Source organism: Cyprinodon tularosa, unplaced genomic scaffold (genome assembly GCF_016077235.1).
Source record: "Cyprinodon tularosa strain WSP-4 unplaced genomic scaffold, ASM1607723v1 ctg1133, whole genome shotgun sequence".
Lineage (NCBI taxonomy): Eukaryota > Metazoa > Chordata > Actinopteri > Cyprinodontiformes > Cyprinodontidae > Cyprinodon > Cyprinodon tularosa.
The window spans coordinates 232,967-255,472 of NW_024037930.1; the positions used below are offsets into that span (position 1 = coordinate 232,967).

The 22,506-nt window shown below is 49.3% G+C and overlaps 1 protein-coding gene across 4 annotated transcripts in view; it reads left to right on the forward strand.

Moving 5' to 3' along the window:
• The window catches only part of mcf2l2 (MCF.2 cell line derived transforming sequence-like 2), a 99,666-nt gene that overhangs the window by 59,498 nt on the left and 17,662 nt on the right, over positions 1 to 22,506 (forward strand). For all 4 annotated transcript variants that reach the window (XM_038303047.1, XM_038303070.1, XM_038303061.1 and 1 more), the window contains 9 exons: positions 1,842 to 1,908; positions 3,788 to 3,903; positions 4,991 to 5,060; positions 6,094 to 6,186; positions 6,287 to 6,379; positions 6,983 to 7,105; positions 8,512 to 8,592; positions 20,701 to 20,841; positions 21,475 to 21,567. In XM_038303047.1, the coding sequence (XP_038158975.1) occupies positions 1,842 to 1,908; positions 3,788 to 3,903; positions 4,991 to 5,060; positions 6,094 to 6,186; positions 6,287 to 6,379; positions 6,983 to 7,105; positions 8,512 to 8,592; positions 20,701 to 20,841; positions 21,475 to 21,567 (877 nt within the window). The remainder of the gene's footprint in view (positions 1 to 1,841; positions 1,909 to 3,787; positions 3,904 to 4,990; positions 5,061 to 6,093; positions 6,187 to 6,286; positions 6,380 to 6,982; positions 7,106 to 8,511; positions 8,593 to 20,700; positions 20,842 to 21,474; positions 21,568 to 22,506) is intronic.

Sequence of the window (22,506 nt, forward strand, 5' to 3'; positions counted from 1 at the left end):
TGCCCTCTGCTGAGGTCGCTAAGGCAGTGCCCTCTGCTGAGGTCGCTATGGCAGTGCCCTCTGCTGAGGTCGCTATGGCAGTGCCCTCTGCTGAGGTCGCTATGGCCGTGCCCTCTGCTGAGGTCGCTATGGCCGTGCCCTCTGCAGATGTCGCTATGGCCGTGCCCTCTGCAGATGTCGCTAAGGCCGTGCCCTCTAGTCAGGTCGCTAAGGCCGTGCCCTCTGCAGAGGTCGCTAAGGCCGTGCCTTCTGCTGAGGTCGCTATGGCCGTGCCCTCTGCTGAGGTCGCTATGGCCGTGCCCTCTGCTGAGGTCGCTAAGGCCGTGCCCTCTGCTGAGGTCGCTATGGCCGTGCCCTCTGCTGAGGTCGCTATGGCCGTGCCCTCTGCAGAGGTCGCTAAGGCCGTGCCCTCTGCAGAGGTCGCTAAGGCCGTGCCCTCTGCTGAGGTCGCTAAGGCCGTGCCCTCTGAAGAGGTCGCTAAGGCCGTGCCCTCTGCTGAGGTCGCTAAGGCCGTGCCCTCTGCTGAGGTCGCTAAGGCCGTGCCCTCTGCTGAGGTCGCTAAGGCCGTGCCCTCTGCTGAGGTCGCTAAGGCCGTGCCCTCTGCAGAGGTCGCTATGGCCGTGCCTCTGCTGAGGTCGCTAAGGCCGTGCCCTCTGCTGAGGTCGCTAAGGCCGTGCCCTCTGCTGAGGTCGCTAAGGCCGTGCCCTCTGCTGAGGTCGCTAAGGCCGTGCCCTCTGCTGAGGTCGCTATGGCCGTGCCCTCTGCTGAGGTCGCTAAGGCCGTGCCCTCTGCTGAGGTCGCTATGGCCGTGCCCTCTGCTGAGGTCGCTAAGGCCGTGCCCTCTGAAGAGGTCGCTAAGACCGTGCCTCTGCTGAGGTCGCTAAGGCCGTGCCCTCTGCTGAGGTCGCTAAGGCCGTGCCCTCTGCTGAGGTCGCTAAGGCCGTGCCCTCTGCTGAGGTCGCTAAGGCCGTGCCCTCTGCTGAGGTCGCTATGGCCGTGCCCTCTGCTGAGGTCGCTATGGCCGTGCCCTCTGCAGAGGTCGCTATGGCCGTGCCCTCTGCAGAGGTCGCTATGGCCGTGCCCTCTGCTGAGGTCGCTAAGGCCGTGCCCTCTGCTGAGGTCGCTATGGCCGTGCCCTCTGCTGAGGTCGCTATGGCCGTGCCCTCTGCAGAGGTCGCTATGGCCGTGCCCTCTGCTGAGGTCGCTATGGCCGTGCCCTCTGCAGAGGTCGCTAAGGCCGTGCCCTCTGCTGAGGTCGCTAAGGCCGTGCCCTCTGCTGAGGTCGCTAAGGCCGTGCCCTCTGCTGAGGTCGCTATGGCCGTGCCCTCTGCAGATGTCGCTATGGCCGTGCCCTCTGCAGATGTCGCTAAGGCCGTGCCCTCTAGTCAGGTCGCTAAGGCCGTGCCTTCTGCTGAGGTCGCTATGGCCGTGCCCTCTGCTGAGGTCGCTATGGCCGTGCCCTCTGCTGAGGTCGCTAAGGCCGTGCCCTCTGCTGAGGTCGCTAAGGCCGTGCCCTCTGCTGAGGTCGCTATGGCCGTGCCCTCTGCTGAGGTCGCTAAGGCCGTGCCCTCTGCTGAGGTCGCTAAGGCCGTGCCCTCTGCTGAGGTCGCTATTGCCGTGCCCTCTGCTGAGGTCGCTATTGCCGTGCCCTCTGCTGAGGTCGCTAAGGCCGTGCCCTCTGCTTTTAGCACTGTCATTTCACCTTATAAAATATCTTTTAAATCATATGTTTCCACCAACAACGTTCTTCATTATAATTTTGGTGGTTCTTCTAATATTGGAAATAAATGACTGGTCTCCTGCTAATCGGTTTAATTGGGATTTTGTCCTCTGCTCTGCAGACACATCATGACTGAGCTGATTGAATCAGAACGGATTTATGTGGAGGAGTTGCACAGCATCATGGAGGTACGGTTTGCTTTCTGTCCTCTTCTCAATAAGATCAAAGGTTTGGATTACATCATCCATAGAGAATGTAAAGTTCATACCATAAACATTTCTGTTTGATTGTCTCAGTGCAGCATGACATCAGCTCTCATGACCTAATCTTCAGAAGTTTTGAGTGCATTACAATGCATGCAAACAGCCATTTACAAGTGCAGAAATCACTGGAGCCCAAACTGAGCGAATTCATGGATGGAGAAGCAGCAAATGTAAATACGTACGATCTAAATGGGTGAAAATTATTAATCAAATCCATTTTTATGATGGAACAGTTGACTCATAATTTACTTACCAATGGCTAAGGAGAACTGAACTGGAAACCAAGCTTTAGGTAGGAGGGGCAACAGAATGGATGAAGAAGGTTTTTTTTTGCAACTGCAGTGTTGTGGGTTCAAGCCCCAGCTCTGGTTTTCAATGTTGTTGTGTCCTTGAGCAAGTCACTTCTCCTGCATTGCCTACTGATGGTGGTCAGAGGGCCCGGTGGCACCATTGTACAGCAGCCTGATTTCTGCCAGTAGGCCCCAGGGCAGCTGTGGCTACCATGTAACTCACCACCATCAGTGTGTACGTGAATGACTGAATGTGGTGTAAAGTTCTCTGACTAGATAAAGAGCTATATAAGTTTAGGCCATTTACCATTTAGTTATTTGAGCACTGTCAGTGTTTGCTGAGAACCAGTGTTTCCTGTTTGAACTGCAAAGTGTACTTCGGAGGTCCAGAGTTAGGGATCTATGGGTTTTTATGTTTTTTATGGGATCTATGGGTAATTAAGATCCTTAATTTCCAAAATAGAAGACCCTGGTATGGGAGTAGGTCTATTCTCCCAAACTGTACTATTTCAGTGTGTTCAGGAGATGTTGTGCTTTGTAAATTGATAATGAGCCTGTCTGTGTGGGTCTCTGCACATCGTTACCAAAGGTAAGTAGTGTGCGTCTATTTAACCAGACTCTGCAGCATCTGTTTGCACTGTTTAGCCATATAGGCTGATTTATACTTCAAAACTAGGTCATCTGCGTAGGTGTCACAGTGAACAAAGAGACGCCCCCGCCCCCTTCCACAGACACTCTGCTGCACCTCTCCCAAATTGTAGGTGACCGCAGCCAGGAGGCCTCTGATTGGTCAATTCTACATCCACTTGTTTTGTTTGTATGACCGCAGTTGTAGAAAACTAATGGTGAAGATGGAGCAGCTAGAAGAGCGAGGTGCGTGAGAACGCTGCGACCCTTTTTCCACCTGGATCCCCGCTCTTTTTGGCCCTCATGTCCCTCCGTTGTTGGACAAACTTGCCCCCACTTCCTCACCACCTCGGCCGTATCTAGACCCACAGCTAGGTTCTGATTGGCCCTCTGGCATTGTGGCGTGGAATAACGTAGCGCAGACCACGCTTCAATATTGGGCATAAATCAAAAATATCTGTGACAGGCTCACTGAAACACACTGCTGCAGGAGGATAACCAGGCATTAAGACTCCATGGTAGAAAGGCTGGTCTCAGAAATTATAATAATTAATAATAATTTAACTTTATTAATCTCACACTGGAGAAATTCCCTCTCTGCACCTAACCCATCCCCTAGGGGAGCAGTGGGCTGCCATTGTACGGCGGCCAGGGAGCAGTGTGGGGTTAAGAGTCTTGCTCAGGGACCCAGAGTGGCAGTCTGTGAGAATCAAACCCGGTACTTGGAACCTTCTCAGAAAACACGTGCACTTCTCTAACTACTAAGCCACCACTCTCCAGCCAAATGTCCCAGTCTGGTAAACATGTAACTTAAACAATCAAAACTCTTCGGCATAAATGTGTCTTATTTGCCTACTTTGCTCCTTTATCTCTGAATCCTCCCACAGGGTTACGTAGCTGAACTGAATAATTCAGAGCTCAGCCACCTGATCCCCCCATCGCTGGAGAACAAGAAGGAGCAACTCTTTGGGAACCTGCCAGAAATATACGACTTTCACAACAAGTAGGTCATATTTTCTGATGCCTGCATAGTTGGCAGCTGGCCAACAGAGGGCACTAGGACGCCGCCCCACCCAACCGATGACCTTGATGTAGACCTTAAAAAAACAAATAAAATTTTAATTATAAAATAAAAGTTATTTGGAATAAATTAATATCTTTTTTAGGTGTGCAAGATAAATATTTAATCTTTAATAAGAAGTAAAGCTGTTTTGTTTGACGTTGGATTGGTGACGTATTTCCTCCCTGGGGCACAAAAATGTTTGGCCATAGACTCTCTTTAAAAGTTGTCCAGTGCAGCAGCTCCTGTTCAACGCTAAAGATAGGAGCATCCTGGGGAGCAGCTCTCCTGCACCCAGAGCTGACAGGGACTGTCGTCACAGTCGTAGTGCGGCTGACTGACCGGATGAGTTTCAGAAGTTGGAGATGATTGGCCGATAATGTTCCTTCAAGTACAGAGGAAAAACGAAACTACCGTAACAAAAAAATGTTAGGAAATCACCTGAAGCATGAGATTATCCAATTTGTTAAGTCAGGCAAAACAACCAGCAGGGAGAACAACACTGATGGAAACAGAGGAGAAAACAGAACATTTTAATTCTTTAGGTTAAAGGAATTTCCAAGAAAATCAGACGGATTTTCTCCGAACACAAAATATCGATGAATTTCAAACCCAACAATGCAGTCAGAAAGAAACTGGCTCATCCTAAAGACAGAACAAACAGAGGCCTCAGTGCTGCACCACATTTAATATCATCCTGCATTATCAGCCTCATGTCAATTATGACATTGGACAGATGTATATTTGCTAAATGCTTTTGAAATGCCACTGAAAGCATAAAGAAATATGCACAGCAGAGTAGCACAGAGGAACAAAAAACCCCAACAAGAGTCCACTTCCAATGAGTAGGTCTCATTGAGACTTTTAAATGAACCTCCTAACTCTCTATAAAACATCTATCCTGCCTCATTATCTTGTTAACAGCAATGAGAATATTTCACCAGGAAGATCCGAGCAATTAGAGCAACCACAATAGCAAGAATAATCAGGTAGCATGAGTCCATATTTAGTTTGACTGTGTTATTGGCAGGACATTCCTTATGGAGCTGGAGAACTGTGCGGAAAACCCAGAGCTGGTTGGAACCTGTTTTTTGAAGAGGGTGAGTAAGAAATCCATTTCTACCAGAGATATGTCCTGTATGGGAGATGTGCTCCAGAATCAGTGACAGCATTCACTGGCATCTAATGAGAGAATTGGAAATGTTCAAACTGAAAGACTAACCCTGTCAGTTTAGCCCCGCCCCCGATGCAAACACCCTGACAGCTTGTAGTGAAACTGTAGCTGCAAGAATTCTGCCGTGACACTGAAATCATCTCTCATTGAAAAAATGCTGCAGCTGAGGGTGACGCTATCATCACCAGTTTTCCCTTTTTTAGGGAGAATTTCTGTTTGAAGTTTCATTGCCAAACCTCACATTTGAATAAGCTGTCAGTGATTTAGCTCGATATGAATCAAGCACCTCCTCTCCTTCCTACAAATAGCACTACTTACAAGTACTACAGTATATTCCTTTTTCAAGGTCGATGAAAACAACTTTTTTTTCACCAGATAACAGAGCACAATCAAGGGCTGAAATTGTTTCTCAAAAGGGAGGGATGTGGCTCAAAAGTTGTTGTTTTTGTGGTGCATAGGTACACTTGCCTTTTTTTGTTTCTTTTTGTTGCCGTGACTTGTTTGCTGGTTTTCTCTAAACTCTCCCACATATCACTCTGCTTTCCCTGCCAACTCTTTCCCCCTCATTTAGGGGCGGCCTGTCAACACAAGATTCAGCTAAGAACAAAATGCAGTATGAAATATTAATGTATGTACAATTATTTATTCCAAATATTAAGAAATAATCGGATTATCATTATACCTTCCAAATTGACATTTGCTGAGGCTCAGAATGAAACACACTCAATATAAAAAGCATTGAATATCTAATTTAGATAAAGTGCAGCATGTGCTGCAATAGTCATTAAAAAAAGGTGGAGGCGGCGCTGCTGCATCTGTTTGGTGGGTTTTAGGGTTTTAGGTAAAGTGGACCAAAAATAAGGTGAAATTAAGGATCATATTTAATTCAGGTTAGTTGGACTCTGGTCATAAAACATGCTGCATCATTAAAGTGTTCATTCAACCATGTCTGTTTCCAGAAAGAAGAACTGCAGGTGTATGAGAAGTACTGTCAGAATAAACCGCGCTCTGAGGTTGTGTGGCGACAGTGTGGAGACAGTCCCTTCTTCCAGGTAAGTTATGCAGACATACATGCAAACATTAGAGAACTAGCTGGCCTCAGTATTCGATGGTCATTTACTGATAAACAGCCTTTGATCTTTGGGACAACAGGAATGCCAGAAGAAACTAGACCACAAGCTTTCCCTGGATGCCTACCTGCTGAAGCCCGTTCAAAGAATCACCAAATATCAGCTTCTGCTTAAGGTTCACACAGACACTCACAGTATGGCTGGCAACTGCAAGAACACTGCAGAAAAATAAATGATTTCTCTATTTTCTACATGGAATGATAAAATCACCATTTAGTGTCTAACTGAAAGGAAACAAGGAGCTGGCATCAGGAAATACCATGATGGTCACCGGTTTACCTCCCAAAGAGCGCTGATGGATGCTGCTGTAGAGGCTAAAGTTAAAGCCAAGCTTAATATTCGTCAGCTTGTATCGCCTAGAAAGAGCATTTTTACTGTGCCTCATAGCCAATGTGACCCGAGGCATGATGGGTGGGAATATGATCAGGATGAGGTTTGGTTTAGTTTTTAATATGGAGATTTACACAAATGTAATTTATAGTGTTTGCATTAAAAGTTTTGCAGAGTGGCTTTAAAAATGTTTCCAAAAATATCTGGGGAGAAACTGCAGGTCTGACCTCCTTAATATTTCTATGATTCTGAGAAAAGAATCACAGTAAAAATCCCAAAGGATTTGAAGTGAAAGTGATTAAAACTTCAAACTCAAACTGAATGAAATTATTAAAACAGCAGATGTGCAAAACAATATAATTTTGCTCTCTTTCTTCCTCTATAACAGGAAATGTTAAAATGCAGTAAAGATGAAGGGATAGCTGAGCTGGAGGAGGCGTTAGCTACCATGCTAGAGATCATCAAGTCTGTCAATGACTCCATGCACCAGATCGCCATCACTGGGTTTGAGGTAAGAAACAAACTATTAATGATGAATGGATGGATGGATGGATGGATGGATGGATGGATGGATGGATGGATGGATGGATGGATGGATGGATGGATGGATGATGGAGGGATGGATGGATGGATGATGGAGGGATGGATGGATGGATGGATGGATGGATGGATGGATGGATGATGGATGGATGATGGATGGATCCCCACAGATCTCTGCTCCCATCCATCCTGCTCTCCAACATTCACTCACTGAATAACCAAATGGTTAATCTCAGACTCCAACTGAGAAAAGGAGACCAGTAACCGCTGAGCCGACATCCTGACTGAATCATGGCTTCATTCATCCAATGCTGTTAGCCTGGGGGGGGGCTAACGCTACACCTTGCCCACAGAAACAGTGAACTCAGCGGTTGGGCCTGAGGTGGTGGACTCTACAGGGGCGACAGTGGCGTTGGATGTAGGAGTTTGCCCTGAAATCAAAGGGTTGACGGTTCAAGGCCCGGCTCCGACTTTCGGTGTCGTTGTGTCCTTGGGCAAGACCCTTCACCTGCATTGTCTGCTGATGGTGGTCAGAGGGCCCGGTGGCGCCAGTGTATGGCAGTCTCCTAACTTGAATAAAGGCGCTATATAAGTACATGCCATCTACCATTTACAGAAGCACCATAGAGAGCGTTCTGAGCAGCTGTCTCACTGTGTGGTGTGGAGGCTGCAGCGCCTCAGACTGGAAGAAGGTGAGAACAGCAGAGAGGATCATGGGGGCTCCTCTTCCCTCCATTAAAGACATTTCATCCCAGCGCTGCGTGTCCCGAGCCCGTGACATCATCAATGACCCCTCACCCCCCCACCATGGACTGTTCTCCCTGCTGCCCTCTGGGAAGAGGCTTCCCAGCATTCAATGCAGGACCAGCAGGTTCTGCAGCAGCTTCTTCTCCACCGCCATCACACTGATGAACTGATGAGAAAATCTGATCTAAATCTAAATCACGTCACAAATTAAGACTCTGTGTCACAATGATAACGCCATACTTGCACTTCATGGTGAATCTTCAAAATAGAGCTCAACTCAAATGTCTTTTACTAAATTTTGCACGATATCTATTTATTTTTTTCACTTCTCTGAACTTCCACATCATTGCCTTTTTGCACCATGTTTTTTCTCCCACACTGTTTAAATTCAATCACTGCTGCACTTTATAAATGGGAATGTTTATTTTCACCTCTAAGCTTCACTGTTGGAAAGCTGTATAAATGAAATTAAATTTTGTATACACTCTGTGTACACAAAACAACAATAAATTTAGTCTAACTCTAAGTCATTGTTATCATTATTAGGAAAATCTGTATGATGCTGTAGACCACAAGCAGCTGTTGTAAGTTTCTCTACTGGTCTGACTTCCTGCTCTGTGATGTTTCCAGGGGAACCTGAGTGAACTGGGGAAGCTGCTGATGCAGGGATCGTTTAATGTGTGGACTGACCATAAGAGAGGCCATAGTAAGGTACTCCCACCTTCACACCCCCACCTTAGAAAAGGACAGGAAACTGAATGTCTGTTCCTGACCTGCTTTATTTATTCATATTTTCTTCTATATTTTGGGAGGAAATGTTCATTTGTCCCATTAATATGTTTAATATCAGATAGACCTATAAAGGAGCAAAGCGATGCTGCGTTCATTTTCTCTCTGATCATTGGTTGGTTCAGCTTCACAAACCAGCCGTTTGGGAATCATTCCATACTTCAACTCTTCACTCTAGCTTTCAACCCTCTATCAGCTGTGACCCTCCATCAGCTGTGACCCTGCATCAGCTGTGACCCTCTATCTGCTGTGACCCTCTGTCAGCTGTGACCCTCTGTCAGCTGTGACCCTCTGTCAGCTGTGACCCTCCATCAGCTGTGACCCTCTGTCAGCTGTGACCCTCTATCTGCTGTGACCCTCTATCAGCTGTGACCCTCTATCAGCTGTGACCCTCTATCTGCTGTGACCCTCTATCAGCTGTGACCCTCCATCAGCTGTGACCCTGTGTCAGCTGTGAACCTCTATCTGCTGTGACCCTCTGTCAGCTGTGACCCTCCATCAGCTGTGACCCTCCATCAGCTGTGACCCTCTGTCAGCTGTGACCCTCTATCTGCTGTGACCCTCTATCAGCTGTGACCCAACAGCTGTGACCCTCTATCTGCTGTGACCCTCTATCTGCTGTGACCCTCTATCTGCTGTGACCCTCTATCTGCTGTGACCCTCTATCAGCTGTGACCCTCTATCTGCTCTGATCCTCCACCTGCGACCCCCTATCAGCTGTGACCCTCTATCAGCTGTGACCCTCTATCTGCTGTGACCCTCTATCAGCTGTGACCCTCTATCAGCTGTGACCCTCTATCAGCTGTGACCCTCTATCTGCTGTGACTCTCTATCTGCTGTGACCCTCTATCAGATGTGACTCTCTATCTGCTGTGACCCTCTATCTGCTGTGACTCTCTATCTGCTGTGGCCCTCTATCAGCTGTGACCCTCTATCTGCTGTGACTCTCCACCTGCTGTGACCCTCCACCTGCTGTGACCCTCTATCTGCTGTGACCCTCCACCTGCTGTGACCCTCTATCTGCTCTGATCCTCCACCTGCTGTGACCCTCTATCTGCTGTGACCCTCTATCTGCTGTGACCCTCCACCTGCTGTGACCCTCTATCTGCTCTGATCCTCCACCTGCTGTGACCCTCTATCTGCTGTGACCCTCTATCTGCTGTGACTCTCTATCTGCTGTGACCCTCTATCAGCTGTGACCCTCTATCAGCTGTGACCCTCTATCAGCCGTGACCCTCTATCTGCTGTGACCCTCTATCTGCTGTGACCCTCTATCAGCTGTGACCCTCTATCTGCTGTGACCCTCCACCTGCTGTGACCCTCTATCAGCTGTGACCCTCTATCTGCTGTGACCCTCTATCTGCTGTGACCCTCTATCAGCTGTGACCCTCCACCTGCTGTGACCCTCCACCTGCTGTGACCCTCCACCTGCTGTGACCCTTCACCTGCTGTGACCCTCAACCTGCTGTGATCCTCTGTCTGCTGTGACCCTCTGTCTGCTGTGACCCTCTATCAGCTGTGACCCTCTGTCTGCTGTGACCCTCTGTCTGCTGTGACCCTCTATCAGCTGTGACCCTCTATCTGCTGTGACCCTCTATCAGCTGTGACCCTCTATCAGCTGTGACCCTCTATCTGCTGTGACCCTCTATCTGCTCCCTCTATCTGCTGTGACCCTCCACCTGCTGTGACCCTCTGTCAGCTGTGACCCTCTGTCAGCTGTGACCCTCTATCTGCTGTGACCCTCTATCAGCTGTGACCCTCTATCAGCTGTGACCCTCTATCAGCTGTGACCCTCTATCTGCTGTGACCCTCTATCAGCTGTGACCCTCTATCAGCTGTGACCCTCTATCTGCTGTGACCCTCTATCAGCTGTGACCCTCTATCTGTTGTGACCCTCTGTCAGCTGTGACCCTCTATCTGCTGTGACCCTCTATCAGCTGTGACCCTCTATCTGCTGTGACCCTCTATCTGCTGTGACCCTCTATCAGCTGTGACCCTCTATCAGCTGTGACCCTCTATCAGCTGTGACCCTCTATCTGCTCTGATCCTCCACCTGCGACCCTCTATCAGCTGTGACCCTCTATCAGCTGTGACCCTCTATCAGCTGTGACCCTCTATCAGCTGTGACCCTCTATCTGCTGTGACCCTCTATCAGCTGTGACTCTCTATCTGCTGTGACCCTCTATCTGCTGTGACTCTCTATCTGCTGTGGCCCTCTATCAGCTGTGACCCTCTATCTGCTGTGACTCTCCACCTGCTGTGACCCTCCACCTGCTGTGACCCTCTATCTGCTGTGACCCTCTATCAGCTGTGACCCTCTATCAGCTGTGACCCTCTATCTGCTGTGACCCTCTATCTGCTGTGACCCTCCACCTGCTGTGACCCTCTATCTGCTCTGATCCTCCACCTGCTGTGACCCTCTATCTGCTGTGACCCTCTATCTGCTGGGACCCTCTATCAGCTGTGACCCTCTATCAGCTGTGACCCTCCACCTGCTGTGACCCTCCACCTGCTGTGACCCTCTGTCTGCTCTGATCCTCCACCTGCTGTAACCCTCTATCAGCTGTGACCCTCTATCAGCTGTGACCCTCTATCTGCTGTGACCCTCTATCTGCTGTGACCCTCTATCTGCTGTGACCCTCTATCAGCTGTGACCCTCTATCAGCTGTGACCCTCTATCTGCCATGACCCTCTATCTCCTGTGACCCTCTATCTCCTGTGACCCTCTATCAGCCGTGACCCTCTATCTGCCGTGACCCTCTATCTGCCGTGACCCTCTATCAGCTGTGACCCTCTATCTGCCGTGACCCTCTATTTGCTGTGACCCTCTATCTGCTGTGACCCTCTATCTGCTGTGACCCTCTATTTGCTGTGACCCTCTATCAGCTGTGACTCTCTATCAGCTGTGACCCTCTATCTGCTGTGACCCTCTATCAGCTGTGACCCTCTATCAGCTGTGACCCTCCACCTGCTGTGACCCTCTATTTGCTGTGACCCTCTATCAGCTGTGACTCTCTATCAGCTGTGACCCTCTATCTGCTGTGACCCTCTATCAGCCGTGACCCTCTATCTGCTGTGACCCTCTATCTGCTGTGACCCTCTATCTGCTGTGACCCTCTATCAGCTGTGACCCTCTATCAGCTGTGACCCTCTATCTGCTGTGACCCTCTCCTTGCTGTGACCCTCTCCTTGCTGTGACCCTCCACCTGCTGTGACCCTCCACCTGCTGTGACCCTCTATCTGCTGTGACCCTCTATCTGCTGTGACCCTCCACCTGCTGTGACCCTCCACCTGCTGTGACCCTCTATCAGCCGTGACCCTCTATCAGCTGTGACTCTCTATCAGCTGTGACCCTCTATCAGCTGTGACCCTCTGTCTGCTGTGACCCTCTATCTGCTGTGACCCTCTATCTGCTGTGACCCTCTATCTGCTGTGACCCTCTATCAGCTGTGACCCTCCACCTGCTGTGACCCTCCACCTGCTGTGACCCTCTATCAGCTGTGACCCTCTATCAGCTGTGACCCTCTATCAGCTGTGACCCTCTATCTGCTGTGACCCTCCACCTGCTGTGACCCTCTATCAGCTGTGACCCTCTATCAGCTGTGACCCTCTATCTGCTGTGACCCTCTATCTGCTGTGACCCTCTATCAGCTGTGACCCTCCACCTGCTGTGACCCTCCACCTGCTGTGACCCTCCACCTGCTGTGACCCTTCACCTGCTGTGACCCTCAACCTGCTGTGATCCTCTGTCTGCTGTGACCCTCTGTCTGCTGTGACCCTCTATCAGCTGTGACCCTCTGTCTGCTGTGACCCTCTGTCTGCTGTGACCCTCTATCAGCTGTGACCCTCTATCTGCTGTGACCCTCTATCAGCTGTGACCCTCTATCAGCTGTGACCCTCTATCTGCTCCCTCTATCTGCTGTGACCCTCCACCTGCTGTGACCCTCTGTCAGCTGTGACCCTCTATCAGCTGTGACCCTCTATCTGCTGTGACCCTCTATCAGCTGTGACCCTCTATCAGCTGTGACCCTCTATCTGCTGTGACCCTCTATCAGCTGTGACCCTCTATCAGCTGTGACCCTCTATCTGCTGTGACCCTCTATCAGCTGTGACCCTCTATCTGCTGTGACCCTCTATCAGCTGTGACCCTCTATCAGCTGTGACCCTCTATCTGCTGTGACCCTCTATCTGCTCCCTCTATCTGCTGTGACCCTCTATCTGCTGTGACCCTCTATCAGCTGTGACCCTCTATCAGCTGTGACCCTCTATCTGCTGTGACCCTCTATCAGCTGTGACCCTCTATCAGCTGTGACCCTCTATCTGCTGTGACCCTCTATCAGCTGTGACCCTCTATCAGCTGTGACCCTCTATCTGCTGTGACCCTCTATCAGCTGTGACCCTCTATCTGTTGTGACCCTCTGTCAGCTGTGACCCTCTATCTGCTGTGACCCTCTATCTGCTGTGACCCTCTATCAGCTGTGACCCTCTATCAGCTGTGACCCTCTATCTGCTCTGATCCTCCACCTGCTGTGACCCTCTATCTGTTGTGACCCTCTGTCAGCTGTGACCCTCTATCTGCTGTGACCCTCTATCAGCTGTGACCCTCTATCTGCTGTGACCCTCTATCTGCTGTGACCCTCTATCAGCTGTGACCCTCTATCAGCTGTGACCCTCTATCTGCTCTGATCCTCCACCTGCGACCCTCTATCAGCTGTGACCCTCTATCAGCTGTGACCCTCTATCTGCTGTGACCCTCTATCAGCTGTGACCCTCTATCAGCTGTGACCCTCTATCAGCTGTGACCCTCTATCTGCTGTGACTCTCTATCTGCTGTGACCCTCTATCAGCTGTGACTCTCTATCTGCTGTGACCCTCTATCTGCTGTGACTCTCTATCTGCTGTGGCCCTCTATCAGCTGTGACCCTCTATCTGCTGTGACTCTCCACCTGCTGTGACCCTCCACCTGCTGTGACCCTCTATCTGCTGTGACCCTCTATCTGCTGTGACCCTCTATCAGCTGTGACCCTCTATCAGCTGTGACCCTCTATCTGCTGTGACCCTCTATCTGCTGTGACCCTCCACCTGCTGTGACCCTCTATCTGCTCTGATCCTCCACCTGCTGTGACCCTCTATCTGCTGTGACCCTCTATCTGCTGGGACCCTCTATCAGCTGTGACCCTCTATCAGCTGTGACCCTCCACCTGCTGTGACCCTCCACCTGCTGTGACCCTCTGTCTGCTCTGATCCTCCACCTGCTGTAACCCTCTATCAGCTGTGACCCTCTATCTGCTGTGACCCTCTATCAGCTGTGACCCTCTATCTGCTGTGACCCTCTATCTGCTGTGACCCTCTATCAGCTGTGACCCTCTATCAGCTGTGACCCTCTATCTGCCGTGACCCTCTATCTCCTGTGACCCTCTATCTCCTGTGACCCTCTATCTGCTGTGACCCTCTATCAGCCGTGACCCTCTATCTGCCGTGACCCTCTATCAGCTGTGACCCTCTATCTGCCGTGACCCTCTATTTGCTGTGACCCTCTATCTGCTGTGACCCTCTATCTGCTGTGACCCTCTATTTGCTGTGACCCTCTATCAGCTGTGACTCTCTATCAGCTGTGACCCTCTATCTGCTGTGACCCTCTATCAGCTGTGACCCTCTATCAGCTGTGACCCTCCACCTGCTGTGACCCTCTATTTGCTGTGACCCTCTATCAGCTGTGACTCTCTATCAGCTGTGACCCTCTATCTGCTGTGACCCTCTATCTGCTGTGACCCTCTATCTGCTGTGACCCTCTCCTTGCTGTGACCCTCTCCTTGCTGTGACCCTCCACCTGCTGTGACCCTCCACCTGCTGTGACCCTCTATCTGCTGTGACCCTCTATCTGCTGTGACCCTCCACCTGCTGTGACCCTCCACCTGCTGTGACCCTCTATCAGCCGTGACCCTCTATCAGCTGTGACTCTCTATCAGCTGTGACCCTCTATCAGCTGTGACCCTCTATCTGCTGTGACCCTCTATCTGCTGTGACCCTCTATCAGCTGTGACCCTCCACCTGCTGTGACCCTCTATCAGCCGTGACCCTCTATCTGCTGTGACCCTCTATCTGCTGTGACCCTCTATCAGCTTTGACCCTCTATCAGCTGTGACCCTCTATCTGCTGTGACCCTCTATCAGCTGTGACCCTCTATCTGCTGTGACCCTCTCCTTGCTGTGACCCTCCACCTGCTGTGACCCTCCACCTGCTGTGACCCTCTCCTTGCTGTGACCCTCCACCTGCTGTGACCCTCTATCAGCTGTGACCCTCCACCTGCTGTGACCCTCCACCTGCTGTGACCCTCAACCTGCTGTGACCCTCCACCTGCTGTGACCCTCTATCAGCTGTGACCCTCTATCAGCTGTGACCCTCTATCAGCTGTGACCCTCCACCTGCTGTGACCCTCCACCTGCTGTGACCATTTATCTGCTGTGACCCTCTATCTGCTGTGACCCTCTATCTGCTGTGACCCTCTATCAGCTGTGACCCTCTATCAGCTGTGACCCTCCACCTGCTGTGACCCTCTATCTGCTGTGACCCTCTATCTGCTGTGACCCTCCACCTGCTGTGACCCTCTATCAGCTGTGACCCTCTATCAGCTGTGACCCTCTATCTGCTGTGACCCTCTATCAGCTGTGACCCTCTATCTGCTGTGACCCTCTCCTTGCTGTGACCCTCCACCTGCTGTGACCCTCCACCTGCTGTGACCCTCTCCTTGCTGTGACCCTCCACCTGCTGTGACCCTCTATCAGCTGTGACCCTCCACCTGCTGTGACCCTCCACCTGCTGTGACCCTCAACCTGCTGTGACCCTCCACCTGCTGTGACCCTCTATCAGCTGTGACCCTCTATCAGCTGTGACCCTCTATCAGCTGTGACCCTCCACCTGCTGTGACCCTCCACCTGCTGTGACCATTTATCTGCTGTGACCCTCTATCTGCTGTGACCCTCTATCAGCTGTGACCCTCTATCAGCTGTGACCCTCCACCTGCTGTGACCCTCTATCTGCTGTGACCCTCTATCTGCTGTGACCCACCACCTGCTGTGACCCTCTATCAGCTGTGACCCTCTATCTGCTGTGACCCTCTATCTGCTGTGACCCTCTATCAGCTGTGACCCTCTATCTGCTGTGACCCTCTATCTGCTGTGACCCTCTATCAGCTGTGACCCTCTATCTGCTGTGACCCTCTCCTTGCTGTGACCCTCTCCTTGCTGTGACCCTCCACCTGTTGTGACCCTCTCCTAGCTGTGACCCTCCACCTGCTGTGACCCTCTATCAGCTGTGACCCTCTATCTGCTGTGACCCTCTATCTGCTGTGACCCTCTATCAGCTGTGACCCTCTATCTGCTGTGACCCTCTATCAGCTGTGACCCTCTATCAGCTGTGACCCTCTATCTGCTGTGACCCTCTATCAGCTGTGACCCTCTATCTGCTGTGACCCTCTATCTGCTGTGACCCTCTATCAGCTGTGACCCTCTATCTGCTGTGACCCTCTATCAGCTGTGACCCTCTATCAGCTGTGACCCTCTATCAGCTGTGACCTTCCATCAGCTGCGACCCTCTATCAGCTGTGACCTTCCATCAGCTGCGACCTTCCACCTGCTGTGACCCTCCACCTGCTGTGACCCTCAACCTGCTGTGACCCTCCACCTGCTGTGACCCTCTATCAGCTGTGACCCTCTATCAGCTGTGACCCTCTATCAGCTGTGACCCTCCACCTGCTGTGACCCTCCACCTGCTGTGACCATTTATCTGCTGTGACCCTCTATCTGCTGTGACCCTCTATCTGCTGTGACCCTCTATCAGCTGTGACCCTCTATCAGCTGTGACCCTCCACCTGCTGTGACCCTCTATCTGCTGTGACCCTCTATCTGCTGTGACCCTCCACCTGCTGTGACCCTCTATCAGCTGTGACCCTCTATCAGCTGTGACCCTCTATCTGCTGTGACCCTCTATCAGCTGTGACCCTCTATCTGCTGTGACCCTCTCCTTGCTGTGACCCTCCACCTGCTGTGACCCTCCACCTGCTGTGACCCTCTCCTTGCTGTGACCCTCCACCTGCTGTGACCCTCTATCAGCTGTGACCCTCCACCTGCTGTGACCCTCCACCTGCTGTGACCCTCAACCTGCTGTGACCCTCCACCTGCTGTGACCCTCTATCAGCTGTGACCCCTCTATCAGCTGTGACCCTCTATCAGCTGTGACCCTCCACCTGCTGTGACCCTCCACCTGCTGTGACCATTTATCTGCTGTGACCCTCTATCTGCTGTGACCCTCTATCAGCTGTGACCCTCTATCAGCTGTGACCCTCCACCTGCTGTGACCCTCTATCTGCTGTGACCCTCTATCTGCTGTGACCCACCACCTGCTGTGACCCTCTATCAGCTGTGACCCTCTATCAGCTGTGACCCTCTATCTGCTGTGACCCTCTATCTGCTGTGACCCTCTATCAGCTGTGACCCTCTATCTGCTGTGACCCTCTCCTTGCTGTGACCCTCTCCTTGCTGTGACCCTCCACCTGTTGTGACCCTCTCCTAGCTGTGACCCTCCACCTGCTGTGACCCTCTATCAGCTGTGACCCTCTATCTGCTGTGACCCTCTATCTGCTGTGACCCTCTATCAGCTGTGACCCTCTATCTGCTGTGACCCTCTATCAGCTGTGACCCTCTATCAGCTGTGACCCTCTATCTGCTGTGACCCTCTATCAGCTGTGACCCTCTATCTGCTGTGACCCTCTATCTGCTGTGACCCTCTATCAGCTGTGACCCTCTATCTGCTGTGACCCTCTATCAGCTGTGACCCTCTATCAGCTGTGACCCTCTATCAGCTGTGACCTTCCATCAGCTGCGACCCTCTATCAGCTGTGACCTTCCATCAGCTGCGACCCTCTATCAGCTGTGACCCTCTATCAGCTGTGACCTTCCATCAGCTGCGACCCTCTATCAGCTGTGACCTTCCATCTGCTGTGACCCTCTATCTGCTGTGACCCTCTATCAGCTGTGACCTTCCATCAGCTGCGACCCTCTATCAGCTGTGACCTTCCATCTGCTGTGACCCTCTATCTGCTGTGACCCTCTATCTGCTGTGACCCTCTATCAGCTGTGGGCTGTAGCACATCTGCTCACCTGCCTGCAGGCATTCAGTGTCTGTCAATGACATTCACTTCAATCAGACACAGAAACAATTCAACCAGATGTTAAAGTCAGATTGGTTCAAAGTTTTCTAAGAAAAACTGACCGATTGCATCAACAGATGTTGCCAGTCAGTTTGTTGGCCCTATTTTTGTGTCGATTGTTGGAACATAACCAGCATTTATGCTTAAAAAACAAACCTATTGGACATGTGGGACGGAGTCCATGTCTGTCCACTGGACACATTTTAACACAGCGGCTCGCTACGCTGAAAAAGGCTGAATCCTGCATATAATTGTGTAAAAAGAATATATGAAAATTCTTTTTTTCCGTATGAAAATGGATGTGTCTCGCTAAACTAAACGAATCACATGATCACTGATCATACTGCTGCTGTAGTAGGAGGATAACAGGGCGCCATGTTTTTATGAGTTAATGCTTTAACAAACGTTTTCACACATGGTTTAAATTGCATTTCTTATTTAATAGAAAAACAGCAAATAAAAACCTTTTTTTACACTAGCTGAATATCAACATAGTTTAGTTTTTAGTTTATAAAAATAAGAACCCTTCTATTAGTTCAAGAAAAGCATCTAATTATAACGGATATCTCTCAGTTATTATCAGAGATGGCAAAAGTACTCACTTTCTGTACTTGAGTAAAAGTACAGATACTTGTGTTAAAAAATACTCTGGTAAAAGTGGAAGTACTGATTAAACTTCTTTACTCAAGTAAAAGTAACAAAGTACAGGCTTTTAAATTTACTTAAAGTCTAAAAGTAAAAGTAGAAACCACTTTTTTCATGCCGTTGCCAACATTTTAAATGGATGTCTGCCAATAGGACTAGATCTCCGTTGTGTTCATTTTCAATCATCTCGTCGTCCATGCTGCTATGCTAACGCCACCGCCACCAAGCTGCAATGATTTGCCGCCAATGAATACCGCCGAATCTGTCGATTCATCTTGTAGTGGTGCGTCAAATGCAACGTAGATTCCCATCCAATTAGATTGAATTTGGTATTGATGACGTGAAAAATAATAACGGTAACTCCATTGAAATGATTCAAAACTAAAGTAACGAGACAATTTTTTTAAAATGTAAGGAGTAGAAAGTACAGATATTTGTGTAAAAATGTAAGTAGTAGAAGTAAAAAGTCGCCATAAAATAATTAGGAAAGTAAAATTATCCGAAAAATCTACTTGAGTACAGTAACGAAGTATTTGTACTTCGTTACTTCCCATCTCTGGTTATTATGGTTGCTTTTCTAAAGCAGTATGGAAGGAATGGATTCAGTGGTTTAATGCAGGAAGAGGAAGTGTATCACTTTCATACAAACTGCTAAGAAAAAGTTAAAGGAGAAACTAGAGGAAGAAGAAAGCAAAGTACAGAAACAACAAACTAGAGATAGACAGGATTTTCAGCATCTGTTTTAGAAGGATCTAACAAAGCTGTTTGCTCTCTGATTGACTTAGGATTGGGACTGATCTGTGCTATGAAACGATGATTGACGGAGGCCATGCTCACCAAAGAACGCTGCCGTTAGCCGCATTCTGTCGGCTCCCAGGGGCCCCGCCGTGGGGTGGTTCCCTTAGGGCGCTGCCTTTTATCTCTGTGGAAAGATGGGAGCCACATTGGGGACGGAGAGGGTTAAAAAAAGCAAATTTCACACTTTATCCTTGACAGGATACAGTTTGAGATATAAAAAAACCCACCTCAGCCCAAGAAAAGCAAATATAAGACGAGACAAATATTTCAGCAGAGGGAAACCTTTGGAGGCTGAGAGCCACATTAGTGAGTGTGTTCAGTTTGTCCATGAACGATTTCCAGAGAAATTGACCTTTAGAGATGGAAGTTTATCAACTGGCGCTATAGCTCTGAACGCATCCACCGGTGTCTGTCGGTAGGGGAGGGGGGGAGCCCTTCCGCCATGAGGAGCTTTGATAAGGGGGAGCCCCAAATCCATCCATCCATCCATCCATCCATCCATCCATCCATGCATCCATCCATCCATCCATCCATGCATCCATGCATCCATCCATTTTCTTACCCGCTTGTCCCGAGTGGGGTCGCGAGGGGTGCTGGTGCCTATGTCCAGCAGTCAATGGGCGAGAGGCGGGTCCACCCTGGACAGGTTGCCAGTCCATCGCAGGGCAACGCCAGATCCAAAACACACTTTTGTTTTGACAGCAAGTTGCACAGAGTCCTCCATCAGCCTTGAGCCTATTGTCGCTGGGCTCCATTTGGCAAATCCAATATTCTGAATGTGTTGCGCTTTTCCACCTTGAAGTGAGCGTGCACATCCAACATATTATCCCATCTTTGAGTTAGCTTGTTCTCCTTGTGAATGGTGGATTCTCTCCAGGTACTCTGGCTTCCTTCCACCACAATCCAAAAACATGACTGTCGGGTTAATTGGCTTCTCTAGGTTGTCCTTAGGTGTGCGTGTGTGTGGGTGTGTGTGTGAGTGTGTGGGTGTGTGTGTGCGGGTGTGTGTGTGTGGGTGTGTGCGTGTGTGTGTGTGAGTGTGGGTGTGTGTGTGCGTGGGTGTGTGTGTGTGTGTGTGTGTGTGAGTGTGTGTGGGGGCTGGGAGGTTTTGTACGTCTCTGTGTTGCCCTGCGACAGACCGCCGACCTGTCCAGGGTGGACTTCCTGAGATAGTTACCGGTGCTGATGGAGAAAACAGGAGAATATGGATGGATTGTATATTGAATAAATCATTTATTTAATGGTTGTTATGGGTAAAATATGGTCATCTTATTCAAAAGAAGCATTTCTGCTATCTGCTATGCTCTTTGCTCCTTATGCTAATAATGCTAACTGTATCTACAAAGCAGTAGAAAATGAGAGAACTTTGTGGATTTCAGGTGAAGGACCTGGCCCGGTTTAAGCCCATGCAGAGGCACCTCTTTCTGTACGATAAGATGCTGCTGTTCTGTAAGAAACGAGAGGAGACCAGCGAGGGCCATGAGAAGACTCCATCCTACAGCTTTAAGCACTCACTAAAGGTCAGGAACTCCTCTCTGTTTAATCCTAGAGCTTTTTAATGTCTGCAGGAAATGTCATTGCTAATGAATGAGGATTTTCAGCAACGGCTGAATTGCCGTCTCTGCTGAGCACAAACTGAAGTGTTTTCAAATGACTAAGATTTACAGATGTCACATGACAAACCATCACAAAATGATGCAACTTGGCAAAAGTCATCAGCTGGAACTGGCTGGGATCCTCTGTCCTGGAGGGTCTGACTGACGCCTCCTGTCTGCCAGCTGCCGCCCTTAATAACTTATAAGATCATTTGTTTTCTTAACTTTTGAATATTATACATGTTAAAAAATCTGGTGGTTGAGGAGAAGTTTGAACCTTAAAAAAAACAAATGAAATGTGTAAGTCTTGTCCTTCTAACTCATCACCGTACGCTTCGAACCTTTACTAAGAACACATTCAGTAGTGACTTTGTTACAGTGGGCAGGTGATTCTATTCTGTCTATATCTATGAGTCTAATCATTTCTCCAGCATAAATCATGTTGTGGATAAAGACAGTGAAGCCTGGAAAGCTGCAGATACAGTAGTTATAACAGAAGCTGGTTTATTAAATCGCTGCTCATGTCTCCTGCATCTTTTTCTCTTCTTTACCATCTAGATGAGTTCAGTGGGAATAACAGAAAATGTTAAAGGAGACCATAAAAAGTTTGAGGTGTGGTATAACGGCAGAGAAGAAGTCTACATAATCCAGGTATGTTTGCAGTTAGACATGATATATTTTCACCTCATGTTTAAAGATTAAATCTCTGGGTTTATCTTTAGTAATAAGGTCAATCAGCAACCATACCTAACAATCAGGTGGAGGCATCAAAGACTACCTGACAAACAGACCACAGGTTGGTAGACTGACGGCTCAGCTGTCTGATCCAGCAGCTCAGGAGCACCACGGAGCACGGTTCTCTCTCCATTCCTTATTCACCTCTGACTTCCAGGACCAGACAGAGTCCTGCCATCTGCAGCAGACCTGGGATGACTCTGCAGTCATTGGGAGCATCAAAGATGGAGCAGAAGCTGAGGACAGAGAGCTGGTGAAGCGTTTTGTGGCATGGTGTGGAAACAATCATCTGATCCTGAAGGTCAACAAAACAAGGAGATGATTTCAGAAGAAACAGGAACAAGTTGAAGCCTGTTAACATCCTGGGAGAAGAAGTGGAGGAGGAAGTAGAAATCCCTTGGTGATTCCAAAAAAAGTTAAATAACAAACCAGTGGACTTCGTTTTCCTAGTTTAAAGACGTTTCTCTTCCCACCAGGAAGCTTTTTCAATTCGACATTTCTAGATTAGTGGATTAGAGTTCCAGGCTTCCTAGAGTGGACCAACAAAGCCTTGTTCTGGCTTAGAAAACATGCAGATTAAACCGAAAGAACCGGTTCAGCAGCCAGATGCTACAGATCTTCTGTTGTGAATAGTGACATCTCTCCTGCCATCGTCTGCTGCAATTACAGTATCAGAGCTGTTGACTTAAAAACCTTAAGCTGCTAAAGAAGGCCGGCTCAGTTCCAGGAACTCCTCTAAAACATCTGGAGATGATTTCACAGAGAAGAACGTTCCATAAAGCAAACAACATCATGGACAACAGTGACCAGCCTCTGCAGAAGATTTTAAACACCAACAGTGTCTTCAGTCAGATG